This window comes from Myotis daubentonii, chromosome 11 (assembly GCF_963259705.1).
Source record: "Myotis daubentonii chromosome 11, mMyoDau2.1, whole genome shotgun sequence".
In the NCBI taxonomy this organism is placed as follows: domain Eukaryota; kingdom Metazoa; phylum Chordata; class Mammalia; order Chiroptera; family Vespertilionidae; genus Myotis; species Myotis daubentonii.
Window position 1 is genome coordinate 21,892,770 of NC_081850.1, and position 20,389 is coordinate 21,913,158.

The following is a 20,389-nucleotide window of genomic DNA, read 5'->3' on the forward strand; positions in this document are numbered from 1 at the left end:
TTTAGACTAGGCTTTGACCCAAAAAGTAAAAGGAAGGCAACCGCAAACTCTCAAACATAAATCCCAAAATGTGAAACCTCCTTTAACACAATGAAAAGACCACCTCGTATAAAAGACATGAAGAGTCAGACCCACTCTGAACTTGTATATCTTTCCTTTAAACAAAAACTCGAACATTTCCAAGGAAAACAAGGCTGATAACATGCAATACTAGATGAAGAAAAACAGATTAATCCTGCTTTGGGGCTCACTTGAACTGAAAGTTCTGAAACGTCTTGAAACAAGCCTTAATTAGATGTTATGACAGAGATGAGATAACTGTAAAAAAAAATATTTGTTTAAGAAGCTAAATTTGAACATTAATTTTTTTCTTTTGGTATTTATTATTATGTGATATAGAAATTAATTGCTAACTAAAGTTTATGTTAGTGTTAACTATCAATATTTTTATTGGAGAAAAATTCTTTGCAATTAAAAAAAATCAGAAAAACTAAGCCCTCTCTCCCTTAGCTCAATTATTATGAAATGAGGTGATTAGAATGATCTTCCTCATTCCTGTGAGATAAGACTCCTTGAGGTTATTTATTTTAATTTTCTGTGTTTACATTGAGACCACTGTGGCAGCCATATCCCTTTGGAATAACATCATAACCTGACTTTTTTAGGCACCTCCATAGTGTGATGATTTTATCTTTTGTTTATCTAACAATTTTACTCAACTCAAATACTTTTTATTCAACTCAAAATGTATTAACTTCTAAAAAGTGCTTTCATATTTTCTAGATAGGCTCCTTTTTGCTCTTTGGATATATATGAAGTTGACAGGCCCTTCATTTAATCCATTGGGATTTAACAAAATATTTATATTTTTAATATATTAATTAATTCATTAAGCCACAGTACTAACTAATCTGCATATTAACGTGGCATTTTATAAAGTAAAAAAGGTCATAAAAGACCTTTAAATCTTCAGTCACCAATGAAACGGAGACATCACATTTAAGAGCATCAGCTATCTGACCCACTGCCATTTCAGATAAGGAGCAGTTTCCCCTGCTGACCTTGGTCTTGGCATAGACCTACTACAGTGGTATATATCACATTAAAACACACTGTTCCTAAGAGCCTTATGCATCTGGAACTCCTTACGGGCAGAACTAAATTAACTGGCTGAAGACAAACCTAGAGCTCTCAGAGACAGATCTTTAGTATCAAATTTTTAAAAATATGCTTAAGTAATTTAGGTTGAAGAAGGATTGTTTCCACTAAAGAACACACACTAGGTAGGTCAACAAGGAAAATGAATTTGCTAAAACTGTTATTTCAGAGGATTTAGTGGGAAAGGTGAAGAACTGGAAAGAGAAGAAGCAGCCTTTCTGGTTGTGGGTACATTGTTTAATTCACTTGAAATAAAATAAAGAGCCATCATAAAGTACAAGTAGATATAGTCTGTTTTCTAATTAAAATAAAAGCAGACATTATAGTGCCACTTGGTTATACAAGATTAGCAACAGCTGCATTAGTAGAGTTGCTCAATAAAACATAATATAATCTTATAGAAATCAGTAAATGTTGTAGAAAAAAGTTGATACAGTGTCTTTCTTCAGTGCTCAAAACAGGGTTGCATGTAAAGAGAATTAGCAAAGCTCCAAAACCAGAAATTGGGAATATCAAGCACTGCTTACTTTCTGTGAGCCTCGGGGAAAGGATGAGGGAGACGCCAAGGGAAGACTTCTGCTCAGTATCTCCCGGGTCAGAGGTTTCCCCCAGCATTAAAGCACTGCCCGTTGAGAGTGAAGGATTTAATATTTAATGCTTGTCTGTATTTTTACTTTGTTTTGCCTCCACTGATTTTTGTATCCCTGTATCCACAAAACGGTCACTCAGAGAAGATGTTATCAGCTCAGAAGGTTAACCAAGCCTCCTTACAAGCTCTCAATCCACAGGAAACATCACGAACTCCAGAAGTTGAGCAGTTATCTGTTGAATAAAACTGGGTATTGTAGCTGTCTTTACAATTCTATCATGTTGGGAGTAGAATAATTTTTAGGTGGTAGAGTTAAAAATATTACAACTAAATGTGCCCTAAGAGAGCCTAGGACCAGGGCTAAGAAACTGGGTTGGCAGGTTAATTTCAGCAGGTGGGTGGGATTTATTTGGGCTGAAGTTGAATGCCTGCCCTTAGACTACTACACACACATTCCAGTTACCTGCTGGGGTTCTAGAGACACATACATTCATAGTCTCTGATCTTTCCCAAGAGTATAAGGTGACTGAACTGATTTCAAATGCCTAAATCTGTGGTGCAGAGATGAGAGAAAAGCCATTAAGTTCATCAGCCATTATAAAACAAACATGAAAGCCATAGACCAAGCATGTCAAACTCGAGGCCCGTGGGCTGCATGCCTTCTTTATTTGGCCGGTGTTAGCCTTTGAGTTTGACATGCTTGCCATAGACCATCATGGTAGATTGCAAAAATGATCCCAATCCTTCACCCTCCCTACCTGGCATGCTTTCCATGTAATAATTTTGCTTTCTCACTTTGACTCTAGGCTTGGCCAGATGACTTACTTGGCCAATGTGCATTTAAAAAAATCATGACAGGATTATTTATCTGTACCCCAGCACATGTTTTGACACCATTCTTCAATAGGGGTTGTGTTGTGAGTTCAGTTTATACTCAGCTGTACTATTCTAGTTCTCTTGGGACAAACGACACATGTCAATCAAGTCTTTTAGACCGTTCTTTCAGTAATTCGTTACGTTCTTACTGGATTTGGCTATGCCATCTATTTGGAGGCTCCTCTCTTCATCAAGTCCCTAGAACACGGGTGGTCCATTCCACTCCCATTTTAAACCTTACTTTCTAGCCCCTAATGTGTTTACTGGGTGTAATTTGAAAGTCAATTAGAGCTGTGTATTCTATAAATTTATAAATTTTAGAATTCATATTCCACTTTCGCAATTCATTATCGGTAGATGACAACTGAGACCTTCTATTGTATTATAACATCTTAACGACTGGAGTCTTAATTTACCATGTGGCAAAAATGGTATTTTTAAACTTCACATAACACCAATATTTGGTAAAATGCAGAATGACAGAGTTTTACTTGTGATATTAATTTATTCCTTAAGTGGCTTCTCAGCCTCTCACTCAATAAAATATTCTCACAGGGTCACATTCACTGAGCCAACATGAGCGTTCCCATGCATTTCTTACTAGCTTTGTGAGACACATGTTTTGGCTCATCCCTAAAGAACACTCAAGCATGCTAATTTGATAAAGCTGCATAATACGGACATTCCACATTTGTACACTTTGGCCTTACTGGTGGATGTTTATTATCAGTTATGCCTCAGAGTGCTATCGCCACGTAGCATCGTGTAGTGCAGATTAAGAGAACAGGTGAGACATAAAAATGAAAGGTCTGTTCTTACCAGCTCAGGGATCTGGTTTGATATGAAGCTGGCCTCTAAAGAAGATAAACAAACTTGGCTACAACCCAATAGACCCACCTTCCGTGCAGACCCAAACATCAGAACTGCTAAATGCCAGAACAGCTCTGGTTTCCTTCAAGATATCCCCTTTGGCCATTTTTTCCAGGGCATATCATTTCCACTGGACCTGTGTCTAGAACCAAAATGGTCTGTAGTTATCATTGGATCCAGTGAAGAAACAGCTGTTGAGCTCCTGACATCTGTCAGACCCTGTGCAGGTCTGGGGAATACAAAAGGAATAAGACTAGACTCCGATTTTCAAGAAATTCTCACTCTTGTTAGAATAAGTTGACGTTTTCCTGAACTTACATCTCACCACTTTCTGCTGCTTATGAAAGGTCTAGGAGAATCAGAGGTGTATGTTTTTTCCTTATTCTGTTCCATGCTTTATAATATGTAATAATTTTGACCAAACCTTTTGCTTCCACATATAACACTTTTTACTGTGGGATAAAATCTTTCTTTGAAAAATATTACCAGGGTACGTACTTTATATTTTACAGTTTGGAGAAAACTCTACTCACAGACCACACAACTCAAGAAGTGGCTATGAATTATTACTGTAAGTAAAGACTTTCCATTGCAACACCTTAGGCATTTTCTTTTCAGTTGAGAAGCCATTAACCACTCTCACTTCCACCTTCATCATCACTCTCACTATGCGTGCCCTGATTCCCACTGCTTATATATTCTTCCAAATCTTTTTATAGTCAAAATCCATTAATATGAATGACCTTAGGAAAGGTCATTCCAACATCTAAAAAACTAAACCAATATACCATTCATTTGCAAAGGATTACAATCCTTTGGCCATTCCAACATCTAAAAAACTAAACCAATATACCATTCATTTGCAAAGGATTACAATCCTTTGGCCATTCCAACATCTAAAAAACTAAACCAATATACCATTCATTTGCAAAGGATTTGGTAACATTGGAATCCAACATATACTTTATTCATGTTCATATTGTGGCTACTATTGTCACTATGATTAAAACAGCAAAAAGTATAACATAATAGAGAGCTAAAGGTACTAGATCCATTTCTATTAAGTTCTCCTTCTAGTTCTAACCTAAAAACATTAACAAAATTTGCTTGGTAAATGGGATAAATTGTGTATTGCTTATTGTATGAGTACATAGAATACTTAGCTGAAGACAGACAAATGTAATTATTTGTACATTCCTTTGTCTGGATTTGTTTGCAACAAAATGCTCTGCATACCCCCAACCACAAGAGTAGGTTTCGAACCTGTTACCTCTGGGCCCAGGTGGGTATAGGACAGTGATGGCGAACCTATGACACACGTGTTAGAGGTGACACGCAAACTAATTTTCTGGTTGATTTTTCTTTGTTAAATGGCATTTAAATATATAAAATAAATATCAAAAATATAAGTCTTTGTTTTACTATGGTTGCAAAGATCAAAAAATTTCTGTATGTGACACGGCACCAGAGTTAAGTTAGGGTTTTTCAAAATGCTAACACGCTGAGCTCAAAAGGTTCGCCATCACTGGCCTAGGACTTACTTGCTGCTGAGACAGCGTCTTAATGAGTAGGAGGCGCCCCCACCGCAGGTGCGTGAACACTCGCTCCATGAGCCCCAGGCGTCCCACAGGCTGTCCCTGTCCTCCTCGGAGCGTGTTGTCCTGGAGCTCTGTGGGAAACAAGAGGATGGTCAGTCTCATGTCCCCAAAGAACCTTGAAACACATGACCTAAAACGCTGGTGGCCTGTATGTCTGTACAGGGTGGGCTTTCTGGGGATGAAAGCATGCATCAGCTTCTTTCTAAGATAATAATGTATATATGTTAGGGGAGAAGAATATTTCAGCTAAGAGACCCTAGGTAATGACTAATAGAGTAAATGGAAAAGGGGGCCAAAAAGAAGAATCTGGGTTAGTGGGAGATAAATTGCAATAAAGTCACAATTTTGGCCAGAGTTCATGAGTCTACTTTTCATCTCTTTGTGAAGAGAGAAGCTGCTCTCAGGGAGGCTTCTGCTCTGAGAAACTGGATATGTGCATACCAGCACGGCTTTCCAGAACAACTGTTTATGCAACTGACAGTTGTTGTTGTTTTTTAAAGAAGCAATGTTATTCTCAGTTTTCAGATTTGTTCATGAAAGTAACTGCATGGAGTGACTTTAGCAGAGACTGACTTTAGATAGATCGACACACTTGTTACTGACAAGCTTCCTCATGAAAGCTGCATCTGCTGTCAGGAAAGTCGTTACGTACAGGCCTCATGTTGTGCTTCACGTTTCATACACAGAAGAATCAAGGATAAAATCTGCGCCATGGTTAATAGAACAGGCTCTGGAGTTAAAACTGTCTGGTTTGGATAAGGGTTCTGGTTTTTACTGTGTGTCCTTGAACCTCCTTACACGTCAACTTCTCTTTCTATAAAATGGTGATAATGTTATAACTACACTACCTCCCATGCACACACACACACACACACACCCCCTACAGGAGGATTAGCTAAATGAACTTAGCCTAGGACTAGTTCCAGAGTAGAGCAATCATAAATATTACCTGTGATTACCATGATTTTATAAATTGAGAATATGTCATATATGTATTTACATAGTTATGTTAGTCTTCTGGGTTATAATAACAAAATATTAGCCTGGATAGCTTAAAAACAACAGAAAATAATTTTCTCACAGTTTTGGGAGATAAAAGCCCAAGATGAGGGTGCCAACATGGTTAGTCCCTGGTGAGTGCTCTCTCTGTGGATTGTAGATGGCTGACTTCTCACTGTGCGCTCACACGATCTCCACTTTGTGTTAGCATGGAGAGAGTGTGAGCAAACTCACCAGTGTCTCCTCTGATAAGGGCACTAATCCCATCATGAGGGCCCCACCCTCATGACCTCAGCTAACCCTAATTACCACCCATAGAACCCATCTCCAAATATTATTGTATTGAGACTTCAACATATGAGGGGGTGGGGCAGGACTCAATTCAATCCATAGCAACAGTTCTACAAATAGCTAATGTAAATTGTGGCCAAATCATTTTACTGAATAAACCAAATGTGATATCTAAACATTAAAGGTGGTATCTGCTCATGTCAATCAGAGACATACGTAGGATAAATATTAAAATTTCAAAACCATATTTGTAGACACCAAAACCATTAAGAAAATGTGCATGTCAAGCAATATGGCAATTTCATGTTCCGTTTTCTCCCTGAAGAGAGAGCATAGGCAGTGTGGAATACTGGGAAAGCATGGGACAGGGAGCGACAGAAGAGTAACTGCTCACAAAGCACTTGAAAACTTGACATGATTTAAGCCAACAACATCACCAGCACATAGTAGGCTCATAAACGGTAGCTCTTATTGGCATGTTTAAATTACTTTCTCATGCCCTACCTAGTCATACTTAGGGTTATGTTATCCAAGCAGGAGGGGCCTCTGGAAAAGCAGAGAATACCCTCTCCTCCCCAGAAAACTAAATCAGTTGCTGTGGAGCTCAGGTGCCAAGTTGATGACTTCTTGTAAGTTTTAAACCTGGTACAAATTCAGCCAGAAACATGGCCTTAGAGTTCTGCATCAAGGGTTGGTTAATTGGCATGTGCTTTATTTAGATTATTAAGTCATTTCCAGGGCAGTGGGGTAGATAGTGGTTGAGAGCAGGGAGTGTGAGCCTGCTCAGCCTGGGGTGGAATACTGCTCCAGAGAATACTAACTGAGATCTCTTTATGATTCAGTTATTTCTAAATCATAAGATGGGGATAATAAAGATACCCGCATCACTGAAACCTTATGAGGACTAAAATAGTTAATATGTACTTATATACATATACATATATGCATAACCTATGGACACAGACAATAGTGCCTTAAAGGCCTGAGGTGAGGCAGGAGCCAGGTGGGGGAGGATAATGGGGCAAAATGGGGGACATCTGTAATACTCTCAATAATAAAGGCACATTTAAAAAATATATGAAAAGCACATAAAGTGGAAGCAATCCAAATATCCATGGGTATATGAATGAATAAATAAATTTGGTATAAACATATACTGGAATATTATTTAGCCTTAAAAAGGAAGGAGACTCTGCCACATGCTATAACATGACTGAAGTTTTGTGGACATTATGCTAAGTGAAAATAAGCCCAACACAAAAGGACAAATATGATATGATTTCACTTATAAGAGGTACCTAGAGCAGTCAAATTCATAGAGACAGAAATTAGAATGGTGGTTGCTAGGGGCTGGAGAAAGGGAGGAAAGGAGATGGATCCAGAGTTTCAGTTTGAGAAGATGAAAATAATTCTGGAGCTAGGAGGTCTTGATGTTTGCACGATAATGTGAATGTACTTTATGCCACTGAACTATATACAAATGGTCAAACTGGTAAATTTCATGTTATGCGTATTATACCAAAATAAAAAAGCAAATACATACATATATTTTAAAAAGCTCATAGGGACTAAAGAATAAACACCGTATAAGCAATAGATGCTATTATTATTTAATATTACTTATTAACATCATTTATAAACATATTTGGGCTCGGAAAAACCTAGAAGGTATACTGAGAAGGTACACGTGTTTTTCTTCTTTTTTTCTGAGTTTAGTTGAGACACTGTACTCTTAAGGGATCATCTCTGAAAATCCTGACTTTGCCACAGCAGAGCCTCCCAGAGACCTGCCACGTTGTTTGGCCTGGAAATCTGACCTGCCAGGAGTTTGAGGTGGCATAGAATGGGTAGCAGAAACACACTGGTTATTGCAAAGCCTGTCCTTTCCTAAAGGAAGTATTTATTGAGGTTTAGGATTAATAAAATCAGTCTCTAATCATGGCAATGTGGGGTACTCTGTTTCCAGAGCTTAATTAAGTAGTGAGGCAAAGAAAGCTTTTGGCCATTGAAGTATACCAAGCCTCTTCTCCATACACCCATTAAATCATTCCTCAGATATTAAAAAAGTTTGTGTTGCATCTCCTGACTCTCCTGTTGCTTGCTCTGTGTTATTGGAAGATGGCTCTGTTGAGAGAGTACTTGCCTGATCAGTAACTATTTATGTGACAAACAGCTTATATAATCCAGTTTCCTTCATTTTATTAAAATTAAATATGACTGAGATAAAAACCAACATCACACATGCTAGGATTCATGAAATAATTAAAATGACCAAGATGAGTGATACTGTCCAATTACTACAACTGCAAAAAAAAAAAAAACAACCCAAAAAACAACCAATACATAAAACAATCCACATGAGACATTCCCATGTGAACTCCATTCCCATGTGACATAAGAACACCAGAATGCCAAATCTTGGGGAGGTTTCTCTTTGGCTACTCTGTGGATAAGATATTTAGGAAATAATGTAGAATTGAGATTTTGGTTTTCTAGAGAAGCAAATTGTTTCATACTCTGTGTGGAAGTTGCTTGATCTTTTTCATGTGCCTTGTTTAAAGAGCACTAAGGTGAGATCTCACTGCCTAAACATCTTCCCTCATCACAAGACAAGTTTCAGCACAACTAGACATACCCAGTGCGCACATTTCTCAGAAAGAGATTGCACGGTATCCCAGAAGCTGGTCATGGGCCTATTTCTTAAGCTGAAACGAATGATTCATTTCAACTGAATCCATGTTCAATGTTAGAAAATATAAAGTGATTTTCTTCATCTTTTACTGTGCTAGCTTTTTACATCTATAATCCAAAATGGCATTTCAGCAATGCCTTGCAGGTCATTTAAGACCTAAAAGAATTTGCTTATTACAGTTTTGAAGAGGGCCTTCCACAGACACAATATCTGTGCCTGCTTCAGGTGGGACCTGTGCTTATTTCTCTCTTATTTTGGACTGTGCTGTCCTCTTCATTCCACAGTAGCAGTTTTAAAAAGTAAAAATTTTGAATTGCATCTAGCAAGAGAAACTGAAGCAGAGGGAAATAAGCAATAGATCACGAGTTGCCTAAAAGCAATGATGATTCCTTTTGAGCTTAAAATTCTAAGGTTTTCTAACACACCACAGTTATTCAATTTCGAAAAAGTCTAGCTATTTCTAAATCTTTGTTGCCACATGATGACCTTTGAATGTACTAGTACTGATGACGACTTTTAAATCAACTACTTGTTAAAAACTCATCAATCCACTCCCCAGTTCCATCTATCATAGCTCCTGGTCAGTTAAGTGGCTCTACACCTCAGTCAATGCCAATTGCATGCAATGTACAGACATGCCTCATTTTATGGTGCTCTGCTTTATTGCACGCCACAGGCGTATTTTTGCAAGTGGAAGACAAAACCCTTCACACACAAAAAGATTACGACTTGCTTTATTGCCATACACTCTTTATTGCGGTGGCCTGGAGTGGAACCAGCAATATCTCCGAGGTATGCCTACAGATTGTGGCCATAGACCGTTAAATACCTCCTAGGAATATCAGAAGAAAATTAAAAGAGCTTCTCAAAATCCAGCAACCTCAGAATGGTGTCATTTCCTCGCCATTACTGGCTTATCTAAATGTGGTTTTCAGCTGATAGTTTTGTGGTTGATTTCAGGGCCAAATGTAGCAACCAAGTCTCAGGTGATCAGCTTCAAGCCTGACAGCTACAAGTAGTTAAACACTGAGTAATCACATGAAGCAATAGCTTCTCTGCATCACATTGCCCAACAGACACTTAACCTTACAATGACCTCCCCTGAACCACTTTATCCAGAAACCACTTTCCCTGGGACCTGGACAGGTTATCAAGGACTTATGAAAGATGTTGTAGGATGAAGCACAAATTAGCAATAAAAAGACTCTAGAGTTATATCTGCTCCCCCACACACATACACAGAGCTCTTGGAAAATATATTTTCCAAATGTTATAACAAGAGGTCAGGATACATGGAACTAAATGAAAACGAAAGTAGGTGCTGAGGAAATGGATGATAGATTTTGTAAAATTGAAATCATACAACAGATGAAGTTCTATTATAAGCAAAGTGTTTTTCAGACATCGACAGGTCCTCAAAGGTAGCAAAATGTGTTACGGGAAGAGGCAAAGAACAGTTCTTACTGTTTCAAGATCAGCAAGAAGGCACTTGAGTCCCTGGCTTTTCTCTCCTCCCAGACAGACAGCATTCAGCATAAGCCATCTGGAGCTGTGTATGTGACGGTAGAAAATGGATGTCACACACCTCTAAATTAAAACGAGGGGCGAGTCCTCCAGTGATGAGAGAACCGTGTTTCCTGTGGTGTGCCCATGCAAAGTGGAGAAATCTATACCCAGAAACATCCTGTCCATGGACCAAGCTTTGGAAATGAATTTGCAGATGCCATTTTTAGCTCCCCTACACATCAGGTCTCTATAAATCTTATCTAATCCTTGGCTTCTATAACAACGTGGAATACTGGTTCTGCCGCCAACTGTACGTGGTAGGGGTTGTGATTCCCTGCTCCTGAGAGCTTACAGACGTTAAGCAGTAACTGGGCTCTTGTAAAAGTCCATTAGCTTTTTGATGTACTTTCTTAAAGAGCAGAGTGTGTGGATACTGAGGCATGAGCCTTCCCAGATATGTGCTGCTGGCTTTGCTGAGGAAATTCGGATCATCTGGTTCTTATCACAGCTGCACTGCTGGGGAATATGATGAACTGCCAGTGACACAGCGCACGGTCTTTCAGAGGCCACTGCCTGAAGCTGTCCCTTGCTACTGAGGAGAAAAGTCAATCCCGTAACACGGTGTAAGAGCTATCTGGGCACAGAAGGCCTTTTGGGTACCTGTCTTCCTTTTCCTTTCACTGTGTGTGCGCGCACACACACACACACACAACCCTTTCACATTCCTGTTAGGGCACCTACGTTGCACCAAAGCCTGGAGGATTGGTGATGAGGGAAAAATGCCGGGATTTACTCAGTATCTATGTGCCAGGAAGTATGCCAGAATTTACACAAATGATCATATTTAATACTCACAATGAGCCATGCCAAGTTAGAAATCTCCCCCCCCCCCACCCCCCAACTTTACAAATAAGAGAATTGCGGCTCACAGAAGTTGAACCACCTGCATCATGGTGCAGGAGAAAGAGCACAGACTTGGGAGTCAGACAGACTTGACTAGTCATATTCTAGTGAACTTGACTTAGGCACATCGTCCAATCTCTTTGAGTCAGTTTCTTCATCTGTAAAATGGGAACATTGATATTTCTCTTACCATGATGATTATAAAGGTTAACAGAGAGAACGTATATAAAGCACATGTGGTAGTTTCTGGCATGTTAGTGTTAATTATTTTCTCTCTCTACTCATGTTGCAAGTGCACACACATACACATATGTACACACACAGCACCACCTGTCACATAGCTAGTACCTGGTGAAAACATATTTTATATGCATATCTGACAACCTTCTGTGCTGTCTAGCTTGAAATTTTGACCTTCCTTTGCATTTTAAATAGTATTTATCAGTGCATGGATTTTTTTTATAGAACAACAACCAATGTTACTAATTTTCTTTTAAAAAACTACTTTGTCCCCAGAATTCTTTCCCAACCTAGTAATAACAACTTGGAGATGGAATTGAGACAGCTTCATAACATTTTAGAAAACAAAAACCTGACTCTGATCAATGTCAAATGCTTCAGTAAGATTTTCATTTCAGAATGATGATAAATTGATATTTTTGCATTCTATCCAAGGGCAAGGCTGGATTATGGCTCATCTGGAAAAGTGCTGAGAAACTTCTGGGCAATTTTGGAGAGCTCCACCAGAATACAATTTCACAGCCAGTTGAATTAAAATCAATAATTGCTAATGTAAGCAAAGATTAGTATTCAGGAAATTTGCAGCTGGTTGTGGAATATTTTGAGTCAGCTTATCTCAGGGAAAAGCATGGTAAAATATTCTATCACTGTCTGTATTACTTTAAAAGCATACTCTTAACAAGAGTATACATACTCTGCTTTGTTGTAATACTAATAGGATATTAATAGAAATATTACCATGCATTTTTTCTGATAGAAATTTCAAACTCTAAGTTTGGATGAAAACATATATACACACATATATACATATATGTGTATACATATACATACTTGTGGGGGTACATCTTATAGACTATCTATCTATCTATCTATCTTAGAAGATTTAGCCATTTTATACTGTCATTAAATAGCCTGTCAGCCTGGTTTTCATTTTCTAGTATAATCATTTGCTTGATAATAACAATAACAGCCAAACTCGTATACCTAGGGGCTGCTCAATTAGAAAGCTGAAAGCAGTAATTCCATTTCTTTTACAAAGGAAAATTGTGCAATAGGAGAATTGTATCCTGTAGAAATTGCAATAATTTTAAAAATCATTTATCCTAAGTTAGCTCCTACTATCTCAATATTTTGCCTAATCTGCAGTCATTTGATATCACACCCATGCATTATTAATGTGCAAGGTTTAGTACAGAGTAAATGAAACTTATAACAAGACTTTGTAGCTCTCCAGGATTATCATTGCATGTAACAAATATCTTCCTAATTAGATTGCAGACTGTGAGGAAAGGGATGATACTTTCTACTTTTGAGCTTCCTATAGCTGCTTTCTCATGAATATTCATGTCTAATTGAAATAACTCCTTTGCATGTCATTTAAAAGAAAGTGAAGAAATTTGGACAAATACAGGGGTAGGGCATAGTTGTGAGTATGCCACGGAGTTTATTCTTATATTATTATTTATTTATTATTGTATTATTTTCCATATGAACTATAAACCTACTTTTGCCCAACCCTGCATATAGATGGTGAAATGCTTTGAAGTTTGTTTGTCATTTGTTTCTCAAAAGCATATATAGGGCATGGAATATACATTGGAGTCTGGTAGGGTGGGGGAGGCAGAGAGAGAGAGAGAGAGAGAGAGAGAGAGAGAGAGAGAGAGAGAGATTGAGAGAGAGGCCAGGGGGAGGGAGAGAGATCTAGTTATTTATAATTTGCAAGTAGTTTCAAGTTCTGGGACTTTCTTCTCTTCTCCAGTTCTAATCTGTATCACCACCCCCCTCTTTCTTACTAGGATATCAATTTTGTCAAAAAGCAATAGTTCTCTCAATTACCGTATCTCTGTCTCTTCCATAGATAACATTTCCCCATAGTTTTAACCTGTAGCTGTAGCTGTAGGCAACAGCTTGACAAACCTGAAACTGTTTTCCAGGTTTTGAAGTTAGGCAGGAAATCATTTTGAGGATCTATTCTGGTCCTAATACTTGCCCATCATCAATGTGAAGCAAACCTTCAAGAGTCCCAGTAACCCAGCAGCACCATGCTTGTCTAGTGTAGACTCACGCTGATAATCAAAAGATTTCTTTAGCGTCTATATACCCTGCTAAATGCTCTGGGGCAGAAAGCCTTGTAAGAAAGGCACAAAAGGCAACCAGAAAGTTGACTTGCTGCTTTGAAATGATGGTCTCCCATCTAGGTTTACTATTTTGAACAGCTTCCTCTTGGATTCTCGGTGCCTGCTAGTGATTACCTATTAACTCCGGAGCTCACTCCCCCAAAGCACTCTCCTTCTCAGCTTTTAGAGGGACCTGTTTGTTGCTTTCTCATGAATATTAAGGTCTAATACGTCAGTGCTTATGTTTCTGCTTCTGCTTACTCCCCTGAGTCCAGCCTGGTGCAGCAATGCTGATTAGAGGATTTATAATTTAATGGGGAAGAGAAATAAAATATTTGACTGCTCAATATCCTCTCTCTTTAATCAGACACCAAGTCTTATCAACTCCATTTTGAGATGCTTCTCTCTTCCATTCCCATCCTCTCCATCCTTATTTTCACTGCCTTAATTCTGGTTCTAGGATTTCATGCCTGGAATTTTGCAGAATACACTTTCCATCTGATATTTTGACCTCCAGCCTCTCCTCCTACCAGTTTATTCTCCACATTGCTGCCAGTTATCTTTCTAGAATACAGAGCTAAACTGTCCACTCCCTAACAGACTCTCCATGGTTCCACTCCCTATAGCTGGTAGCATCTAGTAATGGATTCCAGATGGACTGTGAGGACTCAGAAACTGTATGCAACATTTGGGCGTATGTGTGTTATCATATTTCTGAAAAGAGGAGTCATAACTTTCGTCAGATTCTCCAAAAAAGGTTAAGAATTATGGAGTAGAGGATGATGTCCAAATTATTAGTGTGGCATAAACACCCCTCCTAACCAGCCCTGAAATTAACGTTCTAGATTCATTTCTGCTGCTCCCGACCACTCATGTCCTCTACACTCCAGTGACGGGGTACTGCTCAGCAAAAGAGCCTGCGTGGGGGCCTCCGATATTCTGTTCCTGACCCTGCTGTTGCCTAGATTTCCTTCCTCTCCATCTTCCTCACATCTTTTGACTGCCTTTGACTTGTGTACTCCTGCTCCTGCTTTAAGATGCAGCTGCAAAGTCATCTCCTGTGTACTTTGAACTAGGACTTTATATACATGCTGTTTTATAATTTGACAGCCACTGTACTGAAGTTACTTGTTTATACAATCTATCCGAGGCATGGACTGTGAGTTTCTTGGGGGCCGTGACAAAGATGTACTCAGAGCCTTGTAGAACACCGGGTGTGTAATCAGTCTCAGTGCATAGTCACCGAATGAATAATTAACACAAGGCAGGAGGCTCGGGCAAGTTGTAGTTTAATTCATAACGGCTGTCAGCTTTCACTCTCAAGAGTTCATATGCATTCAGATTCTCTAAAGACAGAAAGGGAATAAATATACCTATATCTATATCTCTATATATATTGATACAGATATATATAGATACATATATATAGATATAGATATATAGATATAGATATATAAGCTGCAGATAAGCAGGGAATGGAAGAGAAAAAATTAATCAGATCCATCAGATCACAAGATCAGATTTCTGCTGATTCACGTCTTTTTATTCCAGCTTTAAATTTGCCGAAATGTTTAAAGCTGAAAAATGATTATTAACCTGTCACATCTTGCCTTAATCTAGCCTAACCCAAGTCCTAGATGTCTATCTGCCAAAGAGCCCTCATCACTGAGTAAACAATAGTCAGTTCTTCTGCAATACTTGGAAATCATGATTTGTGGACATGAGTGTGCTGTGATTAGGAGGGAATGAAGATAGGTGGGTAAGGGAGCTTGACTTAAAGGTATAGACTGCTACCAATAAAAAAGTGATGAATATTATCAAATCATATTTCCATGGATGAAAAAATAAGTACAGAACAGATAATCACAGACCACAGAAAACTTTGATGTTGCGCAGAAGTAATCAGGAAAAAATGACTTGATAGAAACAAGTTTTGATACAGGTTTTAAAGTACGGGTTCTGGACTGGCGAGGATATATTTTCATTAGATCCCATGTGAAAATAAATCTAAAAAATCAAATCATAGTGCTCTGATGTTTAAAATAAATTAATAGAGGCAAAATATTGACACGAGCTGGAAGATAGGGTCTATGCGATGGTTAGCCCTTACACCCTTGATGGCTAATGTGGGCTTGATACAGAGATCATTGTTCAACAAATGTTTAGTGTTTAACCTTTTCTTTTGTGAGCACTTTTACTTTTAAAATGTTTCATTAAGTGGACATGCATAATATTAATGGCAAAAACTTCTAAACAGGGACACAGGCTGGGGATTCAGACTCGGCCATCATGGGATTTTAGGCCACTGAGTTCCCTGTAGCTCAGTTCACTCACCTCTGCAAGAAGGAATTTTGGCCTGATCTTTTCCAAAGACATCCCTAGTCATAAAAAGTCTATGATTCTAAATTACCCTATCTCATGAAAACATATTAACATATCAATTTCTAACCTGCAAAATGAAACATGAACGTTTGCTTGATTTAACTCATAGGGTTGCTATACCGATTAATTTAAAAAGAAAAGTGCTAAAATATGAAAGGGTTGACCTATACAATTGCTAAGTGAAATTCAAGTAGAGATGATCCTATTGCTTAAGGTCTAAGAATTGTTTAATTAAAAATTAATTCCAGAAATAAAGAATCTCTATTGGGACTCCTTTTTCTTTCTTCTTTTTTGAAAAAAAAATATATTTTCATTGATTTCAGAGAGGAAGGGAGAGGGAGAGAGAGATAGAAACATCAATGATGAGAGAGAATTATTGATTGGCTGCCTCCTGCACACCCCCTACTGGGGATCGAGCCCACAATCCAGGCATGTGCCCTTGACCAGAATCGAACCTGGGACTCCTCTTCAGTCCCCAGGCTGATGCTCTATCCACTGAGCCAAACCGGCTAGGGCAGGACTCTTTTCTTTACTAATACAATTGCCAGCATCCAGGAGCTCTGTCAAATCCTACCTAGGGACTTCTGAATAAAAAACGAAATGCTAAATTATACTCTATACTTTTTATTGATAAGTGTGTACTATTAAAATATTTGAAAAATGGCAAATACTTGTAAGCAAAAGTTTATCAAGAGATAAATAAAAGTTCACTTTATATGATTGTTTTCAATTTCTATATTTGCTTATTTTTCTATCCTATGTTAAGGAAGAATGTTTTTATCTTCTTATGATGTTTATACTAATAGGTATATCAGTAATTTTCATGACATAATTTCCTTTTTTTTTAAAACCCTCATCTGAGAATATATTTTTATTGATTTTTATAGAGAGAGAATGGGACAGTGAGAGAGAGAGAGAGAGACATCAATGTGAGAGAGAAACACCAATCAGTTGCCTCCCTTACATAGGTAGGTGGTCTGTCCGGTAATTGAAACCACAACCTTTTGGTGTATGGGACTGATAACCAACTATCTAACCCAGTTATTACAGGGAAGGAAAAATATTATAGGTATGCCTTCGGAAACTTTGGCAGGGAGCTGCAGCTTAACACTCTCTAGAAAGCCAACAGTCCTGTCCCAGCACATCGCTGGAGTAAGGGACTGGACAGGGAGAGAATAGACACGTGCCCAGTAAAGTCTGGGTGAAAGAGGAAAGGTACTTGTGTGTCAGTCACATCCGGGAACCAGTCACTGGCCAGAAGAGGTATGGCCATTGCAAGCACGGAAGATTTGGAATATTTAAGCTCCTAAAGCAGGGATGGGGAACCCTTTTTCTGCCAAGGGTCATTTGGATATTTATAACATAATTTGTGGGCCATACAAAATTATCAACTTAAAAATTAGCCTATATACATGGTCAAACATTTAATTAGCGCACCCCTGGTGCCTTAGCAGGGCTGGACCAAATGATTTCATGGGCTTTATAAGACCTGTGGCCTGGATGTTCCCCACCCCTGTCCTAAAGAAAGGTGTTCCCTCTCTTGTGCTCTTTACTCCTTCCTGGCTAGTGGAGCTCTCATGCTCCTGCATTTGCCCACATGGCTCACAGCCATGTGGAACCCGCACAATGGACTGCAACTAGCCTGATGCTGTACCAGGCCAGCTCCACCATGCAAGGGAGACTTTGGATGCTGGCTTGCTTCTAGCTCTAGTAAATCCCCAGCTGCACATTTTCTAGGACTGGATGAAGGGAAATGGAACGTTAGAAATGCAGAGATGTAATTCCATGCAAATAAAATCACTCATACTCCCTTTCGTGTCTCAGAAAATTCTTCTTGAGATATCATAAGGACCTGACCCCCAGCACTCAGTGGGGAAAGGGATACCTCACTTCCACCAAGATCAGGATGATGCTCCCACCAACTGAACTACCTGACCAGGGCCATGACATAATTTCTTTTGTACCAAAACAGAACTCTGCTATTAGGGTTCTTATAAAACTTACTAGTGGCCCAGTGCACGAAATTAGTGTACATTAAAAGGGAATTAATTAGAGGAAATGTTTTAATATTGCTATTTGCCCTTTCTCTATAATAGAAGTGTCAGAGATGAAAGAAAATTAGTAAAATGTATATGAAAATATCCCTCCTGTCAGAGTCTGGGGTGCACTGCGGGACCCAGAGTCAAGTCCCTGCCCACCCGTGTGCATCTCGAAACGGCGGAGACCAGACATGGCCAGCCCCATCCCCATTGGGCGAGACCCAGACCCGGCCAGCCCCACCCCTGTCAAGCCCCACTGGGCAAGGGGCACAGCCTCAGGTTCCCCATCCCAACGCTGGGCAGTGGGCGCAGCCTCAGGTCCCCTGCCCCAGCCGGCGCCACGCAGCCTCAGGTCCCTGTTGATCAGTCGTTATGGCATCATGGTGTGATGACCATTTGCATGTTAGCCTTTTATTATTATGATAGGTGCTATTTTAAAAAATATTCACATTTCCAGGTATATTTTCAAACTATTAAGTCCTTTATCAGTAACATTTGAGGGCCAGTTCCCTTGGTAGTATAGCTTTTGCTGTAACTATAGGAATCAAGGTAAGAATTCTCTAGTTAAATTATTTTATTTCACAAATATAATAGCCTACAATTTCTTCTTTAATATTGTGCAGCATAGAGTGTAGTATAAGTTCCTTATTTAAAAACACTACAAGAAAGACTTTGGCTTTCTCATAAAATTTTACCTTTCTTGGTCAATTATAATTTTTCATCATTGCTGTAAAAGCCCAGATCTACTTGTATTGGGATAGGAAATAACATTGGTGATGAGAGAGAGACATATGTACCAGTCATCTCTTCCTATCTCCCAGTCAAGTTCATGAAAAGTATTTATATTTTTGAGTTTGCTAAATTTCCCATACTGTCAGTATTTTAAAATCATATTTGAAAAATATCATTCAGTATTGTACATATGAGAAGTAACATGATCTTCCATCCATTTGTAAATTAAATGACAATGCCAAGGAGCCATTATCGAAAACCAGTTGTTAAATGTTCATTAGCAAATGAAATATAAGGCTTTCTTGTGATTCTGGTGAGCCTTTCTCTGACCCTCAGTGCTTGATAAAGTAGAAGCAAATACTGTTTCTCTCAGAATTGATCAAACTTAATTTTTGCTTTCAATGTGCAAGCCTATTGAGTCTGTCACCTTTTTGTTTTTAGCAAGAAATAATCTTTTTTCTTTCACTAGCCTGACCCTGTCCCAGACCAACTCCACAACAATTCTTTCAGAATCATTCAATATTATTTAACAGTAGGAATAATATTTCTGTGCATCGCATTAACCAAGTTTACTAGTAGCAATGAGAAAAGTGAACTGATGCTGTTTAAAGCAATGTGATAATCACTGAAATGCCTCAGGAATCTATTAAAGTGAATCCTGGCCACAGACAATATCAAGATTGCTGAGGCACACCACAGGGGTCTTTTTTAAAGCCTGTTTTGTAATAAGCAGAGAGAGTGAAGGTGCTAAATCATGGTTTACTACCACATTTGCCTCTCTGTCTCTGCTGGGCCTCAGAAATCAATTTCACACACGGCTGCTATCTGCATTCTTTGAGCTGCTAGGAAGAGAGCACTTTCTCCTCTTTTTATTAAAACCAAGCTCACTTTTTATCTCCTAGCTCCCGCTTTGTGCTTTCCTGCCTTCACTTCCCACTTTGTCAGTGGTGAAGTTACACTGTCTCCTGCCTCCTTCCCTTTCACTTCTAAACCTCTTGAAAGGCTAATCCACGTCCACTGCACCCACACTTCCTTAATGCCCCCAAACTCCTCAACGGTTTGCAATCTGGCTTCTGCCCTAGCCCTTGAATGACACGGTTCCTCAGAAATTCATCAGGACCCTGTCATCCACCACATCCCATGACCCATGACCCTCCCTCGGACCTAGCTGTGGGATGTGCTTCCCAGGCCTCTCTGGCAGTGACGCCTGGCCTGTTCCGCCCCTGCCTTTTCTTACTCATCCTGACTGGTAAATGCTGGAATCCTCCACATCCTGTCCTTGGGCCCCCGTTCCTCTCTACTGCTCTGTTGATCTTACCTACTCTCCTCCTCGCTTGAACTCTTGTCTTTGTAGATGATGTACAAAAAACACCTCAACCCCAATCTCCAGGCTTCTA

The 20,389-nt window shown here is 39.1% G+C and overlaps 1 protein-coding gene across 4 annotated transcripts in view; it reads right to left on the bottom strand.

The window, feature by feature from the left end:
- ADAMTSL1 (ADAMTS like 1) overlaps positions 1-20,389 on the bottom strand; it is a 903,601-nt gene that overhangs the window by 357,642 nt on the left and 525,570 nt on the right. For all 4 annotated transcript variants that reach the window (XM_059656582.1, XM_059656581.1, XM_059656583.1 and 1 more), the window contains one exon: positions 5,035-5,162. In XM_059656582.1, coding sequence (XP_059512565.1) covers positions 5,035-5,162 — 128 coding nt within the window. The remainder of the gene's footprint in view (positions 1-5,034; positions 5,163-20,389) is intronic.